Consider the following 25,630-nt stretch of genomic DNA (forward strand, 5'->3'; position numbering starts at 1 on the left):
AGGCGTAAAGGTGAGTATAACTGTTTTATTTTTAAATAAATGTGTAAAACTAGGGGTTTCGTTTTATTTCAAATAAAGGATTTTATTCTGGCTGTGTGTTTCTTTCAATATTTGTTATGGGGTCGTCTTATAGACACCTCTACATTACTAACCCCTATAGAGGTGACTATATTAGCACACTTACCCTACACTAACATTTACACAGGTTTAGGGAATTAAAGAATAATGGGACTGCAACTTAAGAAGCCCCTTTCAGGTGCAGGACCCACAATAGTGGTGCAGGTCTAAAATTCGTGTACACAAAGTCGTCTTGTGTATTAAATGTTTTTGGTGTATGTCATTAATTTAACCCAAATGACCAAGTTAAAAATGTTCAGGTCCTGTATGTAAAGTGATTTGGAATATTGTGGAAATTATTGATTATCACAAATCATGTACATTTCCATTCACAAACGTTATTGTTATATTTATGTAGGTAGAAGATCTGAGTCTTTCGGTGAATACTAGAGAGGTCCAATATTTTTGTGGGATATTTATCAGGACATATTTACGTGCAATGGGTTTCCAAATGTCAGTACCATTCTAGAGCTGCGCTGTAATGTATCACCACAAAAAAAGATAACGAACCTGCTTCAAGAGCTGCTAGTGTTGGCACATTTCTGGGGAAGATGGCTGTACGAGTAAAATGACTGCATAGCCTTATCCTCTAATATAAATCTTCTAATTGTTAAACTTTGGATATCCATCATGTACTAGGCTCTAGTTGTCATAGAAAGTGAACCAAGTTTCCAATCATATTCACAAATAATTTTAATTTAGAAAACTAAAGATTCTCCTGTTCCTTTGAATTGTAAGACTACAGGAAATGATAAACACACTTCTGTTAGTTTTCTATGAGGTCCACTTCTTTGATGATCAGGCAGAGTTCAGTACATCACTATAATTTCTAACATCTGGTCAGTTACATCTTTTTCTAATCTCAAGCAAGTAAGTAATACTATATTGCATTTTTTTACCAGTCTCACAATGTGTACCAACAAAGCCCTCAGGACAAGTACAAAGGTAGGCGCCAGGTACATTTTGGCAAGTTCCTCCATTTTTACATGGATCCGAGGAGCACTCATTCACATCTGAAATTTAACAATAAAACAGCAGTTAATCTAACTGCATAAACATGACCTGGCACATTTTTTGGAAAGTATAGACCTCCAGGATCTGCCTCTGTAATGCTACACTCCACTATGAATAAGTGAGAATCCCCAATTCCACGCTGTTACATGCACTGGGCAACGCAAACTGAGCCTGTAGGGTGTACACACAGCGTAGTGTTGAGTGAACGTGCTCGTGAACTAACCGAGCGTCTTCGGCATACTTGAGAAGAGTCCCCGCGGCTGCATGTCTCACGGCTGTTAGACAGCCACAACACATTCAGATATTGCCTAACAAACAGCCGCGAGACATGCAGCCGCGGGGACTCCAACATATTTTTTGAGAACGCCGAAGACACTCAGTTAGCACACGAGCATGCTCGGATAAATCCTTATCAGAGCACGTTCACTCATCACTAATACATTCTCAAGAAACAATCTTTCTAGCACATAGAATTGGGACACTTATTTGATGGACTGGTGCAGAATTATATGATATGGAGGTTATATAGAGCAGTGTAATAGCTTTGTGCATGAGCCCCAATAGTACAAAAATATGAAGCATGTCAAAGTCCTGACACTCAATAATACCCATTAATCCATTCATCAAATTATTTGACACCATACACCACACAACATGCATATCTCTTAAAAGTGGTCTTACCCAATTCACAGTGTTTTCCACTGTATCCTTCTTGACAATCACATAGAAAGTGAGATACTCGATCCTTGCACACTGCACCATTTTGGCATGGCTGTGACTGACACTCATCGATTTCTACAGTCAGAAGAGAAAATCTTGACATGAACAAATCTTTACGTTATCAGACTGCTCCAGCTCCATCCAATGACTTTAGAGGAAAAGATGTACCTTCGCACAGTGGTGCTTCAGTCCACATGCCCTCCTCGCTGCATATGCGGGTACTGTTCGGGCTACTTATTACGTACCCCTCGTTACAATGGTATTCTGCTTTCCCACCAGGCCACGTTGAGGTTACAATTACATTTGCATATTTTACATGTTCTGGAGGTCCACAGTCCAATTCAGCTATAAAATGGTTAAGGCAATGGAAGAGGTTCAGCTCCAAAAAACATTATGCGTCTTAAAATCCACCCAAGACAACTAAAACAAATTAAGTGTACCTTTGAATGACATGACAATGTAATGTGCAGTACCGTGCAAAAGCTTTAGGCAGGTGTGGAAAAAATGCTGTAGAGTATGAATGCTTTAAAAAATTGAATTGTTAATAGTTTATTTTTATCAACTAGCAAAGTGAATGAAATAAATAGAAATCTAAATCAATTTGGTGTGACCGCCCTTTACTTTCAAAACCAAATCAATTCTTCTAGTTACAATTGCACAGTTTTTGTTGAAACTCTGCAGGGAGGTTGTCACAAACATCTTGGAGAACTAACCACATATGTTCTGTGAATGTTGGCTTCCTCAAATCTTTCTGTTTCTTCATATTCTCTCAGACAGACTTGCTGATGTGCCCAACAAAACTTCTAGGCCTTCTTTATGGTGAAGATAGTGCTTAATGTCATTGACTGTATATTTGGGATCATTGTCCTGCTGCAGAATAAGTTTGGAGCTAATCATACGAGTCCCTGATGGTACTGCATCGACAGGTAAGGTAATCTCTATTTCTCGCCATTGAGTACACAAAGTGATAGGCAACAATGCGGGCCAGCAGATGAAAGCACTTTATTGCTTACTTCCCTTCAAAAAGTGAATAAGCTCAGAACTGGCAGCAACAGGTGTGACCCAGGGCACCCACTGACAAAGCTAGGGTGAAACGCGCTTTGGTGCACCATGACCACATCTCACTACAGTCTTTCCTACTATAACACGTAAGTACTACACTACTGTTGTTTATTCTTGGAACAGTTATCTCCCCACCAGGGTATAACACCTAGTCATTAGTAAATGTATTCCATATACACTTGTATAAGCACTGGAAAACATATTCTGTTACCAAGCAGTATATTATTCTTTAGAGTACATCACAAGAAAATTGTGTATTTCTCTGGAATAAGACATCAGATCACAAATATCAAAGTATCATCTTGTTCAGCTTCCTATGACCTACATGCCCATATAGATGGCTTAGGTGGATTCTGTTTAATATTAATTATTGAATTCTGTACTGAGCACATTGCCTCTTGCTGACATTACAAAAGCTATTTCTGTATATTTAGCTCAGAGTAAAAGATAACACCATATAGAGAGAAACACGTGTTCTATGAGACATATATAATCATGGTTTAGGAGGGGAGCTGTCACTTTGGGCATCTTCCTGCCTTCTCCTTAACTCTCAACGGATGTCAGACTTCACACAGACAGAATAAACAGCTGGTATGTGAGTTACCAGGGATGACTACTACCATACGCCATGACAGACAGACAAATCTCTGGACAGTTGGGGAACAAATAAACAATCTATTTGCAACTATTTCACCCATTTTATGTTTTGCTGAAATAATGTTTTTTGATGGACAATCCAATAAACTACATTTTTTATGAGGCACCTAGTAAAGTGTCCTGATTAAATAAATGTGCAAAATAAGCATATTTAACATTTGGCCAAGCCAGCCAGATCTGATTTTTTTGTGCTATTTTTTTTCTTCGTGGATTTCCTTCTACTTGCACACGGGGAAAAGAAGAGCTTCGCTAAACGTCAATTGTGCAAGTTTTCAGGAATTCCACTACAACACTGCAAGTCACATGGATCACACAGAACCTATGAATGAGGACTAACAGGTGCCAGATGGATTGACAAGTACTAGAAGTATTATAAGTGCCAGACGAGCTGATGACCAGAGCCCAGCGTTGTCCAACACAGAAACTACAAGCTGAGATATTTCAAGGTAAGAAAAATGGATTTAATTAATTCATATTCTAAGTCAAGTCAGCTGAAATTTTTATCTTTAAGCGAGTTTAAAAATTTAGAAGTCTTTTGACTGAGTTTATATGCAGAATGCAAGATAGCAAATCTAAAGATAGATTCTAAGCTACTTTACAATACAGAAAAAGAAAAATTTAAAAATATTTTACATTTGGTTGAGGTATTTCACAAGTTTGTGTCAGAGAAATCCAAAAATGACCGTGTAAAAATAGTAGCAGATGATACTAGTGATGTTCCCAAGATTGACTGTAATGTGAAGAGAGAACAAGATGTGAGACACGTGTCTGTAATGGCCACTCAAGGTGACCTTGTGTCTCATGATGAAAAAAAAGATGGAGGATACGCGGGAGGAGATATGAGAACTGACGAAGATGATGTACAAGGCACAGATGTACAAAGGCCCAACTCCAAATGAAAGTTAGAAAAAACTTGTTAAAATTATGCAAAATCATTCCTGCATATGATAACAAAATCCATGTGTGCAGAAATTCAGAGATATTTGAGAGTTTTGCTGATAAGTTTGATTTAACTAACGAGGAGAAAAATCAGTTGTTTAAAATGTGGCGTCCAGTAACTTTTTCCAGGCTGTTCTCATTAAAAATGCAGAATGATAATGAATTATAAGAAGATTTCACCGATCTAGAAAGATTAAGAATTCTGAGGATTAAAAGAAAATTATCCAGATATCGATTTTCTTCTAAATTTAAGGATTGGTGGGAAAGAATGTACTTTTACATTCATGTCCATATTTGAACGGTTGTACAAAACTCTCATTACAAATGTCAAAACAGAATGAATGATAAAATGTTTTGTAAACAAATTTGGATTCCTAAATTCTGTATCTCGTGTTATTGCGTCACAAAAAAAATCTTTATTTGAATGTGCGCCATCCCTTGATTTTTCTAGAAAACATGAGAATCTTGAAAGGAAAATAAGTAATACTAAGTTTTTGAAAACAGACAGAGTAACATTTTACCAGAAGCTAAAATCAAAATCTCCAAAACTGAGTTATCCCCAAAATTAAATCTATGAAGTACGAAGAAAATTACATATTTGTTATAAGCCCTACCAAAAGATCCAAGAGTCCACTAAAGAAGTTGAACTGAAAGAGTTAAAAACTAAAGGTTCAGATCTCTCCGTAAAATGACAACTGGCAGAAATTGACAGACAGGAACAGGTGATTACTGAGAGTGACATCATGGGAGGTAGGCTGAAGACTCCATTACTGGAGCTCTTCAAAGAATCAGTAAATCTAAAAATGACAATTTTAAATAGAGCTTTTCAGGACATTATCCACAGAGATAAGATTTGGTTTAGGAATTGGCTCAAAATGTAATTACATTATATGTTGTGTAAATGTGTTATACAATGTATTATTTAGTAATTTGTAATTATTTTAAACAGTATAATTCTGTAGTTCTATAGTTTTGTAGATACATATTCATACAGTATATAGCATATTTGTATAAGTAGAGATTGTATAACTGTATTTTTATATGTATAGTGAAATAATTAAAATTTACTCCAGTAATAATATTTAGAACTACATTAAATACATATATTAAATATATATGTATGTATAAGATATTTAAATTGTTTTGTTTCTGAATTAATATGAAATTTAACCTTTATCTTTTATTTTTCATTAGAATTTTCATTTCAAAGCAGGAATTGAAAAAAACAACTCTTACATGGATTTATGTCATTATTTACACAGGACGTTATAATAATTGCATGATTTTATATATTTAACCCTTAGATATAATTAAAGGGAACCTGTCATCCTCAAAATCGAGGGTGAGCTAAGCCCACCGGCATCAGGGGCTTATCTACAGCATTCTGTAATGCTGTAGATAAGACCCCGATGTATCCTAAAAGATGAGAAAAAGAGGTTATATTATACTCACCTGGGTGGGCGGTCCGATCCGGTGGGCTTCGCGGTCCGGTCCGGGGCCTCCCATCTTCATAGGATGACGTCCTCTTCTGGTCTTCACGTTGCGGCTCTGGCGCAGGCGTACTTTATCTCCCTGTTGAGGGCAGAGCAAAGTACTGCAGTGCGCAGGCGCTGGGAAGGGTCAGAGAGGCCCGGCGCCTGCGTACTGCAGTACTTTGCTCTGCCCTTAACTGGGCAGACAAAGTACGCCTGCGCCGGAGCGTGAAGACCAGAAGAGGAGGTCATCTGATGAAGATGGGAGGCGCCGGACAGGACCACGACACCCATCGGACCGGACCGGGACCGCCCCTGGGTGAGTATAATCTAACCTCTTTTTCTTATCTTTCAGGATACATCGGGGGCTTATCTACAGAATTCCAGAATGCTGTAGATAAGCCCCTGATGGCGGTGGGCTTAGCTCACCCTCGATTTTGGGGGTGACAGGTTCCCTTTAGCAATCTAAAAAAAATTAGGTTTGGGTGCTGTTAACATTTTTGTAACATAATGCAGATTTTAATTCTTTGCATGGTGACAAATATATCTTTACTGCATGAAATGACAGTCACAGCAGGTGACATTTAAACTGTGGGCTAATAATAAGGATACATACACCCTTGTTTCAATTTAAAGATTGTAACCTTAGTAAGAAGAATTGAGAAGCCCTCAGCCTTTGCAAGTCAAAGGAATTCTTTAGGCCTAAGGGTTTGGATTCAGTTGCAGGCCCTGCACCAAATATATGGTTACAATTCTTGCCCAAGTTTCTTATGGGTGAGTCCTTCTATCTATAGAGTGGTTTACAAAGTGTTAGGTAATGTGTATTTGGGGAATATTCAAAGAAATATTAAGATATTAAATTTAATAGTTTACAATGCGCATTGATAATTAGGATATAATAATTTTGGTTAATACATATGTATTCATAACTTTGTATGTGAAATATGTAGTTTGAACCTATATGTATGTCACAGTCTGAGTGACAGATGACAGATGAACATATGAGCAGCTGCTAAGAGTGAATTTAACGCAAGACTAACGTGGAATGTGTATGTATGAAAGAGTCCTCATGATTCATGGTATGCTGGAAAAAACAAAAAACTTGTGTTTATGGGAAATAATGCGATTCAGTTAAATTATTAGAATATTAAGATATAATGAAATATTATCTACTCAATTTATATTTCTATATTTTTTTAGTAATTATTATTTCTTGATTTAGTTAATAGTGGATAAGTGCAATCCAACACCAATGTGGGTTATCAAGAAAATCTACATTTAGAACATTTTTTCAAATGATAATTTTATGGTATTCAGTGTTTTTTTTAATGGTTACATAGATGGGTACACATCTTCAGACAAATATATGGCATAAAGCTGATATGACAGTTATAAAATAATTATTTTTAATTTTGGTTTTTACAAATGAATCTTTTTCATAAAATAATATTTTCTGATATTAAGGGGAAATGTGTTTTTGATCCTGATTACATCATCACATTTCATCAATACTGCTTCTTCACACATTTTAATAAAGAAAAATATTAATAAGGTACTATTTTGTAAAATAACATTAAGTGTTATAAAAAAATCATTTTTACTCTAATGAAGGGTATTACATGCAAAGTTGCATAATTTCAATATTTTGGTAATACAAGGTTGTGACAAATATGAAAACATCTAGATAATGGAAATATTAAGGGAATGTGTTACTGAGAACATAATTACTCTGCATTTGTCATCAACATATAAAAGGTCTTATTTTTATTTTTATTCTAAATTTTATTTTATTTTTCATTTTTTATTTTTATTCTTACATCATTTTTATTCTTAATTTTTATTTTTTATTTCAAGAAGAAAAGAAAAACATCAATATTTAATAAAGTAATGTCTAGTACAAGAATATTGCTTAATTAAATATAGTGATCATATGGTTTAATTATAAGAGAAATGTTTCAATTCTGAGTTAAATACAACAATTCTTTCATTCATTCATATATATTCTTATTTTGGTTCATGGCTATACATTCTTACATATTATTGGTCTAATAAATATAGTTTATTAATAAAGTTTTAGTAATAAAGATGGAAACACTTGTTACATAAAAGACACACTGACATCTAAAGGTAATTACACCTATGACATAAAAATGTTCTATCACATGAAGAATATGGGTAATAATGTATTATCATTTATCATTGTTTTATTTTTCCAAATATGAATTCCATATTAATATTCTGATAATAATTATATGGATATTATTGATTGATTGGTACGCTGTGATATTATAGGTTAGGAAAATTATCAGATTTGGTATAGAATAGGGAATGAAGACTTCAATCAAGATACTGGAGTTACGTTAATAAAGACTTATCATATTTCTAAATTCAAATGATTCTTAAAAGTTTTCAAGAAGAAAAAGCTGCTATCCAGAAGTTCCACAAGGTAACAATGCTATGATTTTTGAGTAATAATAGACTGTTAGTTACAATTCATGTCACCACTGACAACTACGACTGCAGTATCCATTATTGACAACCGCAACTGCAGTATTCATCACTGACAACTAGGATCTAGGAACTAGGAACTGACAACCATAATTGAGAGGATGATGATCCCATGATGCTAAAATGAACTGTGCTATCACGTTTTTATCATGTTCCAGTGGTTTCCTATCACCTATAAGACTTTCATGAAAGCTGGTGAACAATGAAGGTAATTGTCAGGAAGCTTCAACCCCCCGACATGTGTCCTGTGTATTAGGACTAAGTACTGGTTATGGTGCTATGTTTAGCAAGGAAGAGTCAATTTAACCCTTGCTCTGCTGACCAAAGATGTCACACCTATTCAAAGACCAGTGCAGATGATATGGAAGGGTTCCAGAAATATTCAAGGTGAGCCAATGTAAGTCCAGGTCTCTAAAGGTAACACTGCACAGATATTAAAGCTACATTTCATCTACAGACTTTGTTTTCTTATCAACATTTGAATTTATGGACTTTGATTGAAACATAACACATGGTATCTACAATATCTACATGCTATCATCTATTTCAAAAGAATTATAATAAAGATTGTTCTAAAAGAACCAAGAAGAAGACATCAAGATGAAGACCAGATGACATCAGATGATTATGATCGGACCTGAGATGCTTCAATTAAATATAGGGAAGTATAATAATATATTTTATATATGAATATTGGTCACGGCTTACCGTAACATGAATTTACATATCATTATGTTATTGAGTATGTATAAGAATATTATTATTATTATCAACATTAAATTATTTTGCCAAAGAAGAAGAAAAGAAGAAAGAAGATCTTATTATCAATATATATATTTACTTTGAGGGTTCCAATTAATGTCTGTCACCCTCAAAATGGTGAATTGTTAAATATTATTAATTATTGAATTCTGTACTGAGCACATTGCCTCTTGCTGACATTACAAAAGCTATTTTTGTATATTTAGCTCAGAGTAAAAGTTAACACCATATAGAGAAACACGTGTTCTATGAGACATATATAATCATGGCTTAGGAGGGGAGCTGTCACTTTGGGCATCCTCCTGCCTTCTCCTTCACTCTCGATGGACGTCAGAGTTCACACAGACAGAATGAATAGCTGGTATGTGAGTTACCAAGGATGACTACTACTGTACTCCATGACAGAGACAGACGAATCTCAGGAAAGATGGGGAACAAATAGACAATCTATTTGCAACTATTTCATCTATTTTATGTTTTGCTGAAATAATGTTTTTTGATGGACAATCCAATAAATCACTACATTTTTATGAGGCACCTGGTAAAGAGTCCTGATTACCATATATACTTGAGTATAAGCCGAGATTTTCAGCCCAAATTTTGGGGCTGAAAGTGCCCCTCTCGGCTTATACTCGAGTCACGGTCGGCGGCAGGGTCGGCGGGTGAGGGCGCTGAGGCATACTCACCTAGTCCCGGCGCTCCTGGCGCTGTCCCTGCAGTCCCACGGTCTCCGGGTGCCGCAGCTCTTCCCCTGTTCAGCGGTCACGTGGGACCGCTCATTAGAGAAATGAATATGGACTCCACTCCCATAGGGGTGGAGCCGCATATTCATTCCTCTAATGACGGTAACGGTGATCGCTGATAGAGGAAGAGGCTGCGGCACCGAAGACCAGCTGTCCGGGGGAAGGAGCGGGACGCTGAGAGCAGGTAAGTATTACATATTCACCTGTCCGCGTTCCACACACCGGGCCCCGCTCCGTCTTCCCGGCGTCTCTCCGCACTGACTGTGCAGGTCAGAGGGCGCGATGACGCATATAGTGTGCGTGCCGCCCTCTGCCTGAACAGTCAGTGCAGAGAGACGCCGGGACGGGACGCTGAGGAGCTGCAAGCAAGAGAGGTGAGTATGTCGTTTTTTTTTTGTTTTTTTTTGCAGCAGCAATGGCACAGCTTTCTATGGTATGTCTATGGGGCAATAATGAACAGTGCAGAGCACTATATGGCACAGCTATGGGGCAATAATGAACGGTGCAGAGCACTATATGGCACAGCTATGGGGCAATAATGAACGGTGCAGAGCACTATATGGCACAGCTTTCTATGGTACAGCTATGGGGCAATAATGAACGGTGCAGAGCACTATATGGCACAGCTTTCTATGGTACAGCTATGGGGCAATAATGAACGGTGCAGAGCACTATATGGCACAGCTATGGGGCCATAATGAACGGTATGGAGCATCTATTTTTATTTTTCAAATTCACCGGTTGCTGCATTTTCCACCCTAGGCTTATACTCGAGTCAATAAGTTTTCCCAGTTTTTTGTGGCAAAATTAGGGGGGTCGGCTTATACTCGGGTCGGCTTATACTCGAGTATATACGGTAAATAAATGTGCAAAATAAGCATATTTAACATATTAATTGTACTGACAAATTTCATTTAAGAATTGCATCCAAAAAGCCTTACCATTTACATTTAAACAATGGCAAGCGACTCAACTAATTCTGCAGTGGGACAATGACCCTAAACAAACACTTAATGCCATTAAGAACTATCTTAAGGGTACCGTCACACAGTGCCATTTTCATCGCTACGACGGCACGATCCGTGACGTCGCAGCGTCGTATGATTATCGCTCCAGCGTCGTAGACTGCGGTCACACTTTGCAATCACGGCGCTGGAGCGATGCCGAAGTCCCCGGGTAACCAGGGTAAACATCGGGTTACTAAGCGCAGGGCCGCGCTTAGTAACCCGATGTTTACCCTGGTTACCAGCGTAAACGTAAAAAAAACAAACAGTACATACTTACATTCCGGTGTCTGTCCCCCGGCGTTCTGCTTCTCTCCACTGTGTAAGCACCATAGCCGGAAAGCAGAGCGGTGACGTCACCGCGTCACCGCTGTGCTCGCTTTCCGGCCGGCAGGCGCTCACAGTGCAGAGAAGCTGAGACGCCGGAGGACAGACACCGGAATGTGAGTATGTACTGTTTGTTTTTTTTACGTTTACGCTGGTAACCAGGGTAAACATCGGGTTACTAAGCGCGGCCCTGCGCTTAGTTACCCGATGTTTACCCTGGTTACAAGCGAACACATCGCTGGATCGGTGTCACACACAACAATCCAGCGATGTCAGCGGGTGATCAAGCGACGAAAGAAAGTTCCAAACGATCTGCTACGACGTACGATTCTCAGCGTGATGTCTGATCGCAGTAGCGTGTCAGACACAGCGATATCGAAACGATATCGCTAGAACGTCACGAATCGTGCCGTCGTAGCGATGAAAATTTCACTGTGTGACGGTACCCTTAGAATAATGAATTATTTCAGAAACTGTGTGCAAGAGACAAGTGTACCTACAGGAATTGATCCTGTTTTGAAGGCAAAGGGCGGTCACACCAAATATTGATTTAATTTAGATTTCTCTTTTGTTCAATCACTTAACATATTTAGGGTTGATAAAAATAAAATATTAACACTTCAATTTTTTTAACGTATTAATACTCTGCTTCATTATTACCACACCTGCCTAAAACTTTTACACAGTACTTTAAATCTATCTATTTACAAAAACAATGAAGCAGCATCAGTGTCATGGAATCCTTACAAAATTCCACCAGCAATCTCTGAATAAAGCAGCACTCCTAATCCAAAAATCAAATATAATGGACTATTCATCCTACATGGCGACGTATCGGTACAATAAATCAGAGCCTTTCTCATGAATACAGCCAAAATGTTGACATGAGGGCTAAATATAGTCTATGAAACTTGGTTTCTGATGCCTGGAGAAAGAATCTGATGTATTGAGCCAAAATATCTATATATGGCCTGTATAAAGTCCATTACACGTGATATTTCAATTTAGACTGCTGCTGATTTTTAAGAAGTATCTATCTATTGCATATTTGCATATACAATCATGGCCGAATGTGTTGGCACTCTTGATATTGTTCCAAAAAATGAAGTGTTTCTCTCAGAAAATTATTGCGATTACACGTTTTTGTTATACACGTTTATTTCCTTTGAGTGTATTGGAAGAACACAAAAAAACAGAGAAAAAAAGGCAAATTGGACATAATTTCACACAAAACCCCAAAAATGGGCAGGACAAAATTGTTGGCACCTTTCCAAAATTGTGGGTAAATAACTTAGTTTCAAGCATATGATGCTCATTCACTCACCTGCGGCAAGTAACAGTTGTGGGCAATATGAAAATCACACCTGAAACCAGATAAAGAGGGGAGAAGTTGACTCAATTTTTGCATTGTGTGTCTGTGTGTTACACACTAAGCATGGACAACAGAAAGAGGATAATGGAACTGTCTGAGCACTTGAGAACCAATACTGTTTAAAAATATCAACAATCACAGGGTTACAAGTCGCTCTCCAGAGGTATTGATGTTCGTTTGCCCACGGTGCGCAACATAATCAAGAAATTTACAACCCATTGCATTGTAGCTATTCTTCCTGGAAGTGGACAGCAGAGAAAGGGGTTGTTGCTTTGCTGCCTCTGGAACTGGGTGCCCTGACTGTGTGCAAGGCATCATAAATCTGAAGATTACCAAAGGATTTTGGTTGCACTGTAGTGCCCACTGATAGAAAGCTGTGTCTGCATCCTAGATCATGGATCTTCCAGCAAGACAATGACCCCAAACATATTTCAAGAATTACCAAGAAATGGATGGAAACAGCACACTGGAGAGTTCTGGAGTGGCCAGCAATGAGTCTGGATCTAAATCCCATTGAACACCTGTGGAGAAATCTTAATACTGCTGTTGGGAGAAGGCACTTTTTCAAATATGAGACCTGGAGCAGTTTGCAAAAGAAAAGTGGTCCAAAATTTCAGCTGAGAGGTCTAAGAAGGTTGTTGATGGTCAAATGAAGCGATTTTTTGCAGTTATTTATTCCAAAGGGTGTGCAACCAAATATTAAGTTGAGGGTGCTGATAATTTTGTTCTGTCCATTTTTGGGGTTCTGTGTGAAATTATGTCCAATTTGCCTTTTTTTCTGTTTTTTTGTGTTGTTCAAAAAAACACAAATGAAAAAGGAGATTTTTGTGTACTCACCGTAAAATCTCTTTCTCTTAGCCTCTAATTGGGGGACACAGGACCATGGGTGTTATGCTGCTGTCCACTAGGAGGCGACACTATGCATAATCTGAAAAAGATTAACTGTGGCTCCTCCTGTACAGTATACACCCCTGGACGGCATCAGCCTTCTCCAGTTTTGTGCAAAAGCAGTAGGAGGAACGTAACATGAATAACATAATTATGTCTGTAAGAAGGCAACTATGTAACATGAATAACATAATTATGCCTGTAAGAAGGCAACTATGTACGAGCTCAAGAAAACAATATGAGAACTCAACAGTTACAACGGCCCGGAAAGGGCAACAGGGTGGGAGCTGTGTCCCCCAATTAGAGGCTAAGAGAAAGAGATTTTACGATGAGTACACAAAAATCTCCTTTACTCTGTCGCCTCATTGGGGGACACAGGACCATGGGACGGCCTAAAGCAGTCCCTGGGTGGGAAGCAATGGACGAATATTGTGCAGACAGGCCCCTATACTTAGGGCTCCGCCGCCTGCAGGACACATCTACCCAGGCTCGCGTCCGCTGAGGACTGGGTATGAACCCTGTAGTGTTTAGTAAACGTGTGTAAGCTAGTCCAAGTGGCCGCCTTACACACTTGTTGTGCCGAAGCCTGGTGCCGAATGGCCCAGGAGGCCCCTACCGCCCGTGTAGAGTGTGCCGTAATACCGGCTGGAAGAGGAGAATTCTTAAGGCGGTAGGCCTCTTGTATGGTGGATTTGATCCACCTGGCAAGGGTAGCTTTGGAAGCTGGCAGACCCTTGTGGCCGCCTTCCGGAAGGAGGAAAAGAGAATCAGACCTCCAGAAGGACGCAGTCCTAGACACGTATATACGCAATGCCCTGACAAGGTCAAGCGTATGCAGAGCCTTCTCCACTCTATGAACCGGAACCGGACAAAGGGATGGTAGTGAAATTTCCTCATTGAGGTGGAAGTCGGACACAACCTTCGGAAGGAAGGATGGGACCGTACGAAGAACTACCTTGTCCTGGTGAAAAGCCAGGAAGGGCCATCTGCAGGAGAGTGCTGTCCGTTCAGACACCCTGCGTAGCGAGGTGATTGCCACCAGGAAAACCACCTTCTGGGAAAGAAGGCGGAGCGGGACCTCCTTAAGGGGTTCGAAGGGTGGTTCCTGCAATGCTGTCAGGACCAGGTTGAGGTCCCACGTTTCTAGTGGTCGTCTGTAGGGGAAAACCAATCGGGAAACCCCCTGAAGGAAAGTTCTTACTTGCGGCTTGGTAGCAATGAGCCTTTGAAAAAGCACTGAGAGGGCTGACACCTGGCTCTTAAGCGAGCCCAATGACAGCCTGGCCTCCAGACCCGATTGGAGAAAACCAAGTACTTTGGGTAGGGAGTAAGGGAGTGGGATCTGGCCACGAGATTCGCACCAGGTAAAGAAAGCTTTCCAGGTACGGTAATAAATCTTGGCAGAGGCTGGTTTCCGTGCTCTGATCATGGTTCCAATGACGTCCGTCGAGAGCCCTGCCTGGGTTAGAACCCAGGTCTCAAGGGACACGCCGTCAAATTGAGAGCCCCTGAGTTCTGGTGGTAGAACGGGCCTTGTGATAGAAGATCGTGGCGGTCGGGGAGACGCCAGGGGGGCATCTGCTGTGAGTTGTACGATGTCGGCGTACCATGTGCGTCTGGGCCAGTCCGGTGCAATTAGGATGGTTGGAACTCCCTCTTGTTTGATCTTCCTCACCACTCTGGATATCAGGGGGAGAGGTGGAAAAATATACAGAAGCTGGAACTGGGTCCAGTCCTGAACCAGAGCGTCTGCTCCGAGCGACCGCGGATCGTGTGTTCTGGCCATGAAGTTGGAGACCTTGGCATTGAAGTGGGATGCCATTAGGTCCACATCCGGGGTCCCCCAGCGGAGACAGATCTGTTGAAAAATTTCGGGATGGAGAGACCACTCTCCCGAGTCTATTCCTTGTCGGCTGAGGAAGTCTGCTTCCCAGTTGTCCACACCCGGAATGTGGACCGCCGAAAGAACCGACCCTGTGTCCTCCGCCCAGCGAAGGATGTGTGACACTTCTCGCATCGCCTGGGTACTGCGGGTCCCCCCTTGGTGATTCACATATGCCACAGCCGTGGCATTGTCCGACTGTATTCCGATGTGAGAGGCTGCCAGTAAGTGATGGAAGGCCCTCAATATCAGAAGGATGGCACGAATTTCCAGGATGTTGATGGGCATGGTCGCTTCCACTGGGGACCACTTGCCCTGTGCCCGGTGGTGTAGGTGCACCGCACCCCAACCCGTCAGGCTCGCGTCGGTGGTCAGAACCTTCCATTGACCTGTGAGAAAGGATTTCCCCTTTGCTAGCGAGGTTGGCTTGAGCCACCAGTGCAGGGACCTCCTGGTTGACGACGTTAGCTGGAACTCCCTGTCAAGAGAAAAGGGATTCCTGTCCCAGGACTTGAGAATGGCTAGTTGGAGAGGTCTGAGGTGAAACTGGGCAAATGGGACAGCTTCTATTGCTGCTGCCATCTTGCCGAGGACTCTCATGGCAAACCGGAGAGATTGAGGGGGTTTGCGGAGGAGGGTGCGAACTGCTAGTCGGAGAGCCAGTGCCTTGTCCTTGGAAAGGAGCAATAGACCCCTGGAGCTGTTGAATAACATTCCCAGGAAGGTCAGGGACTGACTCGGGGTTGGTGATGACTTTTGTAGGATGATTAACCAGCCCATGCGACTGAGAGTATCGGTTGTGATTGAGACGCTGAGCTCGCAGTCCTTGAAGGTGGGAGCCTTGATGAGTAGATCGTCCAGGTATGGAACGACTACTATGCCTCTGGAGTGCAGGACGTCCATGGTGGATGCCATGACCTTGGTGAACACTCTGGGAGCCGTGGCGAGTCCGAAAGGGAGAGCCACGAATTGGTAGTGGTCCTGGCCTATTGCGAACCTGAGAAACCTCTGAACGGCAGGTGCAATGGGTATATGCAGGTATGCATCTTGTATGTCTATGGAGGCGAGATATTCTCCCTTCTCCATGGACGCAATGATGGACCGAAGGGACTCCATGCGGAAATGACGGACCCGTACATATTTGTTGAGCTGTTTTAGGTCTAGTATGGGCCGTACACTGCCTCCTTTCTTGGGAACTACGAACAGATTGGAGTAGAACCCTCGGAAGCGGTCGGTCGTGGGTACCGGTACTATGACTCTTGCTTGAAAAAGCGAGGAGACCGCTTGGTGGTAGGCACGAGCCTTGGCTGGCGGTTTTGGGGGGACAGAGAGAAAGAATCGGTCCGGTGGGTTGGAGGTAAAGTCTATTTTGTATCCGGAAGACACTAGTTCCCTGACCCACCTGTCTTCTGTAATAGGCAGCCAGACTTGATGAAAGAGAAAAAGTCGGCCGCCTACTGGTGTGGTGTCTTCCGGAGTCCGTGAGTCATGATGAGGAGAAAGTCTGAGATTTTCCTCCTCTGGGCTTAGGCTGGCCTGCTTTTGACTGCCAGGTCTTGTCCGACCTTTGCGTCGATCGTGAGTTGTCCCTGCATGGGGAACGGTTACGATTTTGTGCTGGACGCGAGACGGACCAGCCGGAGGAATTCCGAAAGGATCGGAATCGAGTTTGGTTACGCTTCTTGTAAGTGCGTTTAGGTTTCAGTTGGGGAAGAGAAGTACTCTTACCCCCGGTGGCGTTGGATATCATAGTGTCCAACTGTTCACCGAAAAGTCTCCCACTGAGGTAGGGTAAGTGCGTGAGGGACCTCTTTGAGGCTGCGTCCCCTTTCCATTCCCGCAGCCAGAGGATACGCCGAATCGTGATGGCGTTTGATGCTATCCCCGCTACTCCCCTTGCTGAATCCAGAGCTGCATGGAGCATGTAGTCTGCTACAACTGCTATTTGAACCGCTTGGTCCGACAGGTCAGGAGCGGATGCTTGGAGAGCTTGTAAATTCTTTGCCCAGGCCAGAATGGCCTTGGCAGCCCAAACTGAGGCGAACGCGGGAGCCAGGGATGCCCCTGCTGCCTTGAAAATTGAACGAGCCATGCGTTCTACCTGCCGGTCTGCTGCGTCCCTGAGGGTTGAGCTATCTGGCAGTGAAAGGAGGGTCTGTGCTGCTAGCCTAGAGACTGGGGGGTCCACTTCAGGTGGATCTGTCCATTCCTTGGTGTCCTTCTGTGGGAAGGGGTACCTCGCCTCCAGATATTTGCGATTAGCGAATTTTTTCTCAGGCTGTGAGAGCTGCTTTTTAAGGATCGCCTTAAACTCTGGGTGGTTAGAGAAAACCTTAGGCGGCTTCAGAGGTCCTTCAAAGGAAATCTTATGTTCTGGGGCCTCTGGTGGCGGATCAGAAATGTCCAGCACCCGATGGATGGATGAAATTATGTCCTCAACTAGCGCTGTATTGCTAGGAGGGATTGGGATCAGGGACCCCTCCGTTTCTCTGTCTGAGTCAGAGTTGCAGATGCCTTCCGAATCCTGCGTATCACTGAGGCGTCCCCTGCTGAGTGGGCCGGGGAGGAGGCCTTCTCTGGTCGGGGATTGCGGAGATCTGCATCGTCTGTCCCTGGAATGGGACGGTCTAGATGACCTGGAGCTACGGTGTCTGTTATGACCCCAATGGCGAGGGTCTCAGAGGAACGTGGAAGTCTGCAGAATACAAAAATCCAGCTCATAGGGCAGTGGTAACTGGGTTGACCATATATCTACTCCTAACGCCAACACTAGAAGTAGCCGGGGATCATTCCTACGTTGATTCTAGATGACACGCGCCAGCCGGAGAATCTAGCTACCCCTAGTAGAGGAAAACAAAGACCTTTCTTGCCTCCAGAGAAGGGGACCCCAAAGCTGGATAGAAGCCCCCCACAAATAATGACGGTGAGGTAAGAGGAAATGACAAACACAGAAATGAACCAGGTTTAGCACAGAGAGGCCCGCTTACTGATAGCAGAATAAAGAAAGGTAACTTATATGGTCAACAAAAACCCTATCAAAATCCACACTGGAAATTCAAGAACCCCCGAACCGTCTAACGGTCCGGGGGGAGAACACCAGCCCCCTAGAGCTTCCAGCAAAGGTCAGGATATAGATTTGGAACAAGCTGGACAAAAATACAAAACCAAAACAAATAGCAAAAAGCAAAAGGCAGACTTAGCTGATATAACTGGAACCAGGATCAGTAGACAAGAGCACAGCAGACTAGCTCTGATAACTACGTTGCCAGGCATTGAACTGAAGGTCCAGGGAGCTTATATAGCAACACCCCTAACTAACGACCCAGGTGCGGATAAAAGGAAAGACAGAAAAACCAGAGTCAAAAAACTAGTAACCACTAGAGGGAGCAAAAAGCAAATTCACAACAGTACCCCCCCCTTAGTGAGGGGTCACCGAACCCTCACCACGACCACCAGGGCGATCAGGATGAGCGGCATGAAAGGCACGAACTAAATCGGCCGCATGAACATCAGAGGCGACCACCCAGGAATTATCCTCCTGACCATAGCCCTTCCACTTGACCAGGTACTGAAGCCTCCGCCTGGAGAGGCGAGAATCCAAGATCTTCTCCACCACGTACTCCAACTCGCCCTCAACCAACACCGGAGCAGGAGGCTCAGCAGAAGGAACTACAGGCACAATGTACCGCCGCAACAAGGACCTATGAAATACATTGTGAATAGCAAACGACACAGGAAGATCCAGACGAAAAGATACAGGATTAAGGATTTCCAATATCTTGTAAGGCCCAATAAAACGAGGTTTAAATTTGGGAGAGGAGACCTTCATAGGAACAAAGCGGGAAGAAAGCCACACCAAATCCCCAACGCGTAGTCGGGGACCCACACCGCGGCGGCGGTTGGCAAAGCGCTGAGCCTTCTCCTGTGACAACTTCAAGTTGTCCACCACATGATTCCAGATCTGCTGCAACCTATCCACCACAGAATCCACCCCAGGACAGTCAGAAGGCTCCACATGACCCGAAGAAAAGCGAGGATGGATACCAGAGTTGCAGAAAAAAGGCGAAACCAAGGTGGCGGAACTAGCCCGATTATTAAGGGCAAACTCAGCCAACGGCAAGAATGTCACCCAATCGTCCTGATCAGCAGAGACAAAACACCTCAAATAATCCTCCAAAGTCTGATTGGTTCGCTCCGTCTGTCCATTAGTCTGAGGATGGAAAGCAGACGAAAACGACAAATCAATGCCCATCCTACTACAAAAGGATCGCCAGAACCTGGAAACGAACTGGGATCCTCTGTCTGACACAATATTCTCAGGGATGCCGTGCAAACGAACCACGTTCTGGAAAAACACAGGAACCAGATCGGAAGAGGAAGGCAGCTTAGGCAAAGGAACCAAATGGACCATCTTGGAGAAGCGATCACATATCACCCAGATAACGGACATGCCCTGAGATAGCGGAAGATCAGAAATGAAATCCATGGAGATATGTGTCAAAGGTCTCTTCGGGACAGGCAAGGGCAAGAGCAAACCGCTGGCACGAGAACAGCAAGGCTTAGCTCGAGCACAAGTCCCACAGGACTGCACAAATGACCGCACATCTCTTGACAAGGAAGGCCACCAAAAGGACCTGGCCACCAGATCTCTGGTGCCAAAAATTCCCGGGTGACCTGCCAACACTGAGGAATGAACCTCGGAAATGACTCTGCTGGTCCACTTATCCGGAACAAACAGTCTGTCAGGTGGACAAGACTCAGGCCTATCAGCCTGAAATCTCTGCAACACACGTCGCAGATCCGGAGAAATAGCTGACAAGATAACTCCATCTTTAAGAATACCAACAGGATCAGCGACTCCAGGAGCATCAGGCACAAAGCTCCTAGAAAGAGCATCGGCCTTCACATTCTTTGAACCTGGTAAATACGAGACAACAAAATCAAAGCGGGAGAAAAACAATGACCAGCGGGCCTGTCTCGGATTAAGGCGTTTAGCAGACTCGAGATACATCAGATTTTTGTGATCAGTCAAGACCACCACACGATGCTTAGCACCCTCGAGCCAATGACGCCACTCCTCAAATGCCCATTTCATGGCCAACAACTCCCGATTGCCCACATCATAATTTCGCTCGGCAGGCGAAAACTTCCTAGAGAAAAAGGCACAAGGTTTCATAACAGAGCAACCAGGGCCTCTCTGCGACAAAACGGCCCCTGCCCCAATCTCCGAAGCATCCACCTCAACCTGAAAGGGAAGTGAGACGTCAGGCTGGCACAAAACAGGCGCCGAAGTAAACCGGCGTTTCAACTCCTGGAAAGCCTCCACGGCAGCAGGAGCCCAGTTAGCTACATCGGAGCCCTTCTTGGTCATATCCGTCAAAGGTTTCACAATGCTAGAAAAATTAGCGATAAAACGACGGTAGAAGTTAGCGAAGCCCAAGAACTTCTGAAGACTCTTAACTGACGAGGGCTGAGTCCAATCAAGAATAGCTCGGACCTTGACTGGGTCCATCTCCACAGCAGAAGGGGAAAAAATGAACCCCAAAAAGGGAACCTTCTGTACACCAAAGAGACACTTTGAGCCCTTGACAAACAAAGAATTTTCACGCAAAATTTTAAAGACCAACCTGACCTGCTCCACATGCGAATCCCAATTATCAGAAAAAACCAAAATATCATCCAGATAAACAATCAAAAATTTATCCAGATACTTCCGGAAAATGTCATGCATAAAGGACTGAAAAACTGAAGGCGCATTGGAGAGCCCAAAAGGCATCACCAAGTACTCAAAATGACCTTCGGGCGTATTGAATGCGGTTTTCCATTCATCACCTTGCTTAATGCGCACAAGGTTGTACGCACCACGAAGGTCTATCTTGGTGAACCACTTGGCACCCTTAATCCGGGCAAACAAGTCAGACAACAGCGGTAAAGGATACTGAAATTTGACAGTGATCTTATTTAAAAGCCGATAATCAATACAAGGTCTCAAAGATCCGTCCTTTTTTGCCACAAAAAAGAATCCCGCACCAAGAGGGGAAGAAGACGGACGAATATGTCCTTTTTCCAGAGACTCCTTGATATATGAACGCATAGCGGTATGTTCAGGTACCGACAGATTAAACAGTCTTCCCTTAGGAAATTTACTGCCTGGGATCAAATCTATAGCACAGTCACAGTCCCTATGAGGAGGCAGTGCACTGGACTCAGACTCACTGAAGACATCCTGATAATCAGACAAATACTCCGGAACTTCCGAAGGCGTAGAAGAAGCAATAGACACAGGCAGGGAATCCTCATGAATACCACGACAGCCCCAACTTGAGACTGACATAGCCTTCCAGTCCAGGACTGGATTATGGGTCTGTAACCATGGCAGCCCTAAAACGACCAAATCATGCATTTTATGTAAAACCAGGAAACGTATCACCTCGCGGTGTTCAGGAGTCATGCACATGGTAACCTGAGTCCAATACTGCGGTTTATTTGCTGCCAATGGTGTAGCATCAATACCCCTAAGAGGAATAGGATTTTCTAATGGTTCAAGAGTAAATCCACAGCGCTTAGCAAATGAGAGATCCATGAGACTCAGGGCAGCACCTGAATCTACAAACGCCATGACAGGATAAGATGACAGTGAGCAAATCAAAGTTACAGACTGAATAAATTTAGGTTGCAAATTACCAACGGTGACAGGACTAACAACCTTAGCTATACGTTTAGAGCATGCTGAGATAACATGTGTAGAATCACCACAGTAGTAGCACAAGCCATTCCGGCGTCTATGAATTTTCCGCTCATTTCTAGTCAGGATTCTATCACATTGCATTAAATCAGGTGTCTGTTCAGACAACACCATGAGGGAATTTGCGGTTTTTCTATCACATTGCACCGAATTAGGTGTCTGTTCAGATAACACCATGAGGGAATTTGCGGTTTTGCGCTCCCGCAACCGCCGGTCAATTTGAATAGCCAGTGCCATAGTATCATTAAGACCTGTGGGAATGGGAAAACCCACCATAACATTCTTAATGGCTTCAGAAAGGCCATTTCTAAAATTAGCGGCCAGTGCACACTCGTTCCAATGTGTCAGCACGGACCATTTCCGAAATTTTTGGCAATACACTTCAGCCTCGTCCTGCCCCTGAGACATAGACAGCAAGGCCTTTTCTGCCTGAATCTCAAGATTGGGTTCCTCATAAAGTAAACCGAGCGCCAGAAAAAACGCATCAAGATCAGCCAATGCCGGATCTCCTGGCGCCAGCGAAAAAGCCCAATCCTGAGGGTCGCCCCGTAAGAACGAAATAACAATCTTTACTTGCTGAGCAGAATCTCCTGATGAACAGGGTCTCAGGGACAAAAACAATTTACAATTATTCACGAAATTCCTAAACTTAAACCTGTCTCCGGAAAACAGTTCAGGAATCGGTATTTTAGGTTCTGACCTAGGATTTCTGATAACATAGTCTTGTATGCCCTGCACACGAGTAGCCAGCTGGTCCACACTTGTAATCAAGGTTTGGACATTCATGTCTGCAGCAAGCATAGCCACTCTGAGGTAAAGGGGAAGGAGAAAAAAAAAACTCAGAATCTTCTTTCTTATAATCCCTCTTCTGCAATGCATTAAACATTTAATACCGGCCTGGCAAACTGTTATGACCCCAATGGCGAGGGTCTCAGGGGAACGTGGAAGTCTGCAGAATACAAAAATCCAGCTCATAGGGCAGTGGTAACTGGGTTGACCATATATCTACTCCTAACGCCAACACTAGAAGTAGCCGGGGATCATTCCTACGTTGATTCTAGATGACACGCGCCAGCCGGAGAATCTAGCTACCCCTAGTAGAGGAAAACAAAGACCTTTCTTGCCTCCAGAGAAGGGGACCCCAAAGCTGGATAGAAGCCCCCCACAAATAATGACGGTGAGGTAAGAGGAAATGACAAACACAGAAATGAACCAGGTTTAGCACAGAGAGGCCCGCTTACTGATAGCAGAATAAAGAAAGGTAACTTATATGGTCAACAAAAACCCTATCAAAATCCACACTGGAAATTCAAGAACCCCCGAACCGTCTAACGGTCCGGGGGGAGAACACCAGCCCCCTAGAGCTTCCAGCAAAGGTCAGGATATAGATTTGGAACAAGCTGGACAAAAATACAAAACCAAAACAAATAGCAAAAAGCAAAAGGCAGACTTAGCTGATATAACTGGAACCAGGATCAGTAGACAAGAGCACAGCAGACTAGCTCTGATAACTACGTTGCCAGGCATTGAACTGAAGGTCCAGGGAGCTTATATAGCAACACCCCTAACTAACGACCCAGGTGCGGATAAAAGGAAAGACAGAAAAACCAGAGTCAAAAAACTAGTAACCACTAGAGGGAGCAAAAAGCAAATTCACAACAGGTGTCTATCCCTAGAGGGGGATGATCGTGTGCTATGGGATGACGCAGATGGACTTGATCTATGGGTCCGCTTGCGTCCTGACCTAGACGTGGATGTGCCAGGGTCATCTTGTTCCTGAGTCAAGCTCTCCCTTTGCTGGGTAACGGTCATAGCCGGGGCATGACCCTGCAGAGCCTGAAGCAATGTGGAGGTTAGGTTATCTATAGACTGCGTCATAGATTGCGTTATCTGAGTAGCCCATTCCGGCGTGGCATTAGACACCGAGGCATTGGCAGGGGCTTCTTGGGGCTCTGACACAGTTTGTATACAGTTCTGACAATGCGGGTACGTGCTACTACTGGGGAGAGCGGTCCAGCAGGCTGTGCAGAATGCATAATAGCAGTTCTGCCTGGTTCTCTTGGACCTTGAGCCCGGCATAGTGCACAGAGTGCAGAAGTGCTGCCAGCAGAGGACCTTACAGGGGTAGAGAAACCTATAGGGGAGCCTTATAGGTAATATGGATTCACAGCTGAGTAAAAAACCCAGCTGTGATCTTACCCCACCAGTGTGCCCCTAGGTCCAGTGCCGAAGATCCACAGTCCTCTGCCCCCCAGAGACTGGCTGCCTGGTCCTGGTCCTGCAGACAGGGAAATGCAGGGTTAATCTGCAGCCGAAAATGGCTGCTGAGACAGAGAGGAAAGGAGGAGAAAGGGGCGGAGAGCTGGAAAAAGGCGGCAAGGCTGTGTAAAAACACCTCTTTTTGTCTCGATCCACCCACTTTATGACAGTGTAGAGTGGCGGAGAGGAGGCGGCAGCTTCAGCTAGGCCGAAGCCGGGGCCTAAATTAGATGCCTGAGGCCCAGAAGGGCTCCAGGCCGGCGCAAAAGTCCGGGAGGGGGTCGGATCTGAACCGGACCCCTCCGGATTTAAAGGCAGGATGGCGGTGGGGCTATAAGCGGAAGGGGGAGCCCGATAGGGGTCTCCCTGAGGCAGTATAGAGCTGGTGCTGCCGCAGAGACAGGGGCGCAGGGAGCCCTGTGTCTGTATGTGCCATGCCTGCCTGCACTCCCCCCGACCCCAACAGGAGCCCGCAGCTGGGCTGGGGTCCCTGGATGCAGGCGCAGTGTGCTGGCCCATTGCTGGGAGCTGTAGAATGCTGCCTGTACAGGCCCTACCTGAGGCGTCTCAACCTAATACCCCCAGAGGGGGATAGGGAGGGTGCTGTTGTCACCTTCAGGGGCCTTTATCCTCGCCTTGACCTCAACCCAGAAACCAAAAGGAATTGGGGATGGAGGGGGGGTCTCGACTTCGAACCAGCACCCGAGGGACTGGGGAAGGAGCAACATGGGGAATAGCCATCTCTACTTCAACCGGGCACCCCGTGATAGGGGGCCGAGGAAGGAGCCATGCCGGGAGTCTCACAGGAGACCCACTTTTCTTCATCTGTAATCCCGTCGGAAAAAACGGAGTAAAAATCTTTTAGGTGTGCCTCCTATGCGACACTAAGCAAAAACTGGAGAAGGCTGATGCTGTCCAGGGGTGTATACTGCACAGGAGGAGCCACAGTTAATCTTTTTCAGATTATGCATAGTGTCGCCTCCTAGTGGACAGCAGCATAACACCCATGGTCCTGTGTCCCCCAATGAGGCGACAGAGTAAACATGTGTATAACAAAACATGTGAGACGCCCACTAGGGCCGTGGGGTACTTGGAACCGGGTCGGACAGTTCTTTGGGGAAGTCAAGGGGCCGTGACCCGACTCCGTGGTCCTGGGCGT

The 25,630-nt window shown here is 43.9% G+C and overlaps 1 protein-coding gene across 1 annotated transcript in view; it reads right to left on the bottom strand.

Moving 5' to 3' along the window:
• Positions 1-25,630, bottom strand: part of SNED1 (sushi, nidogen and EGF like domains 1) — a 290,708-nt gene that overhangs the window by 31,782 nt on the left and 233,296 nt on the right. The window contains exons 25-27 of the mRNA XM_077291025.1: positions 2,020-2,196; positions 1,813-1,926; positions 1,017-1,130 (exon numbers count right to left, since the gene is read on the bottom strand). Of these exons, the coding sequence (XP_077147140.1) occupies positions 1,017-1,130; positions 1,813-1,926; positions 2,020-2,196 (405 nt within the window). The remainder of the gene's footprint in view (positions 1-1,016; positions 1,131-1,812; positions 1,927-2,019; positions 2,197-25,630) is intronic.

This window comes from Ranitomeya variabilis, chromosome 2 (assembly GCF_051348905.1).
Source record: "Ranitomeya variabilis isolate aRanVar5 chromosome 2, aRanVar5.hap1, whole genome shotgun sequence".
NCBI classification, from domain to species: Eukaryota; Metazoa; Chordata; class Amphibia; order Anura; family Dendrobatidae; genus Ranitomeya; species Ranitomeya variabilis.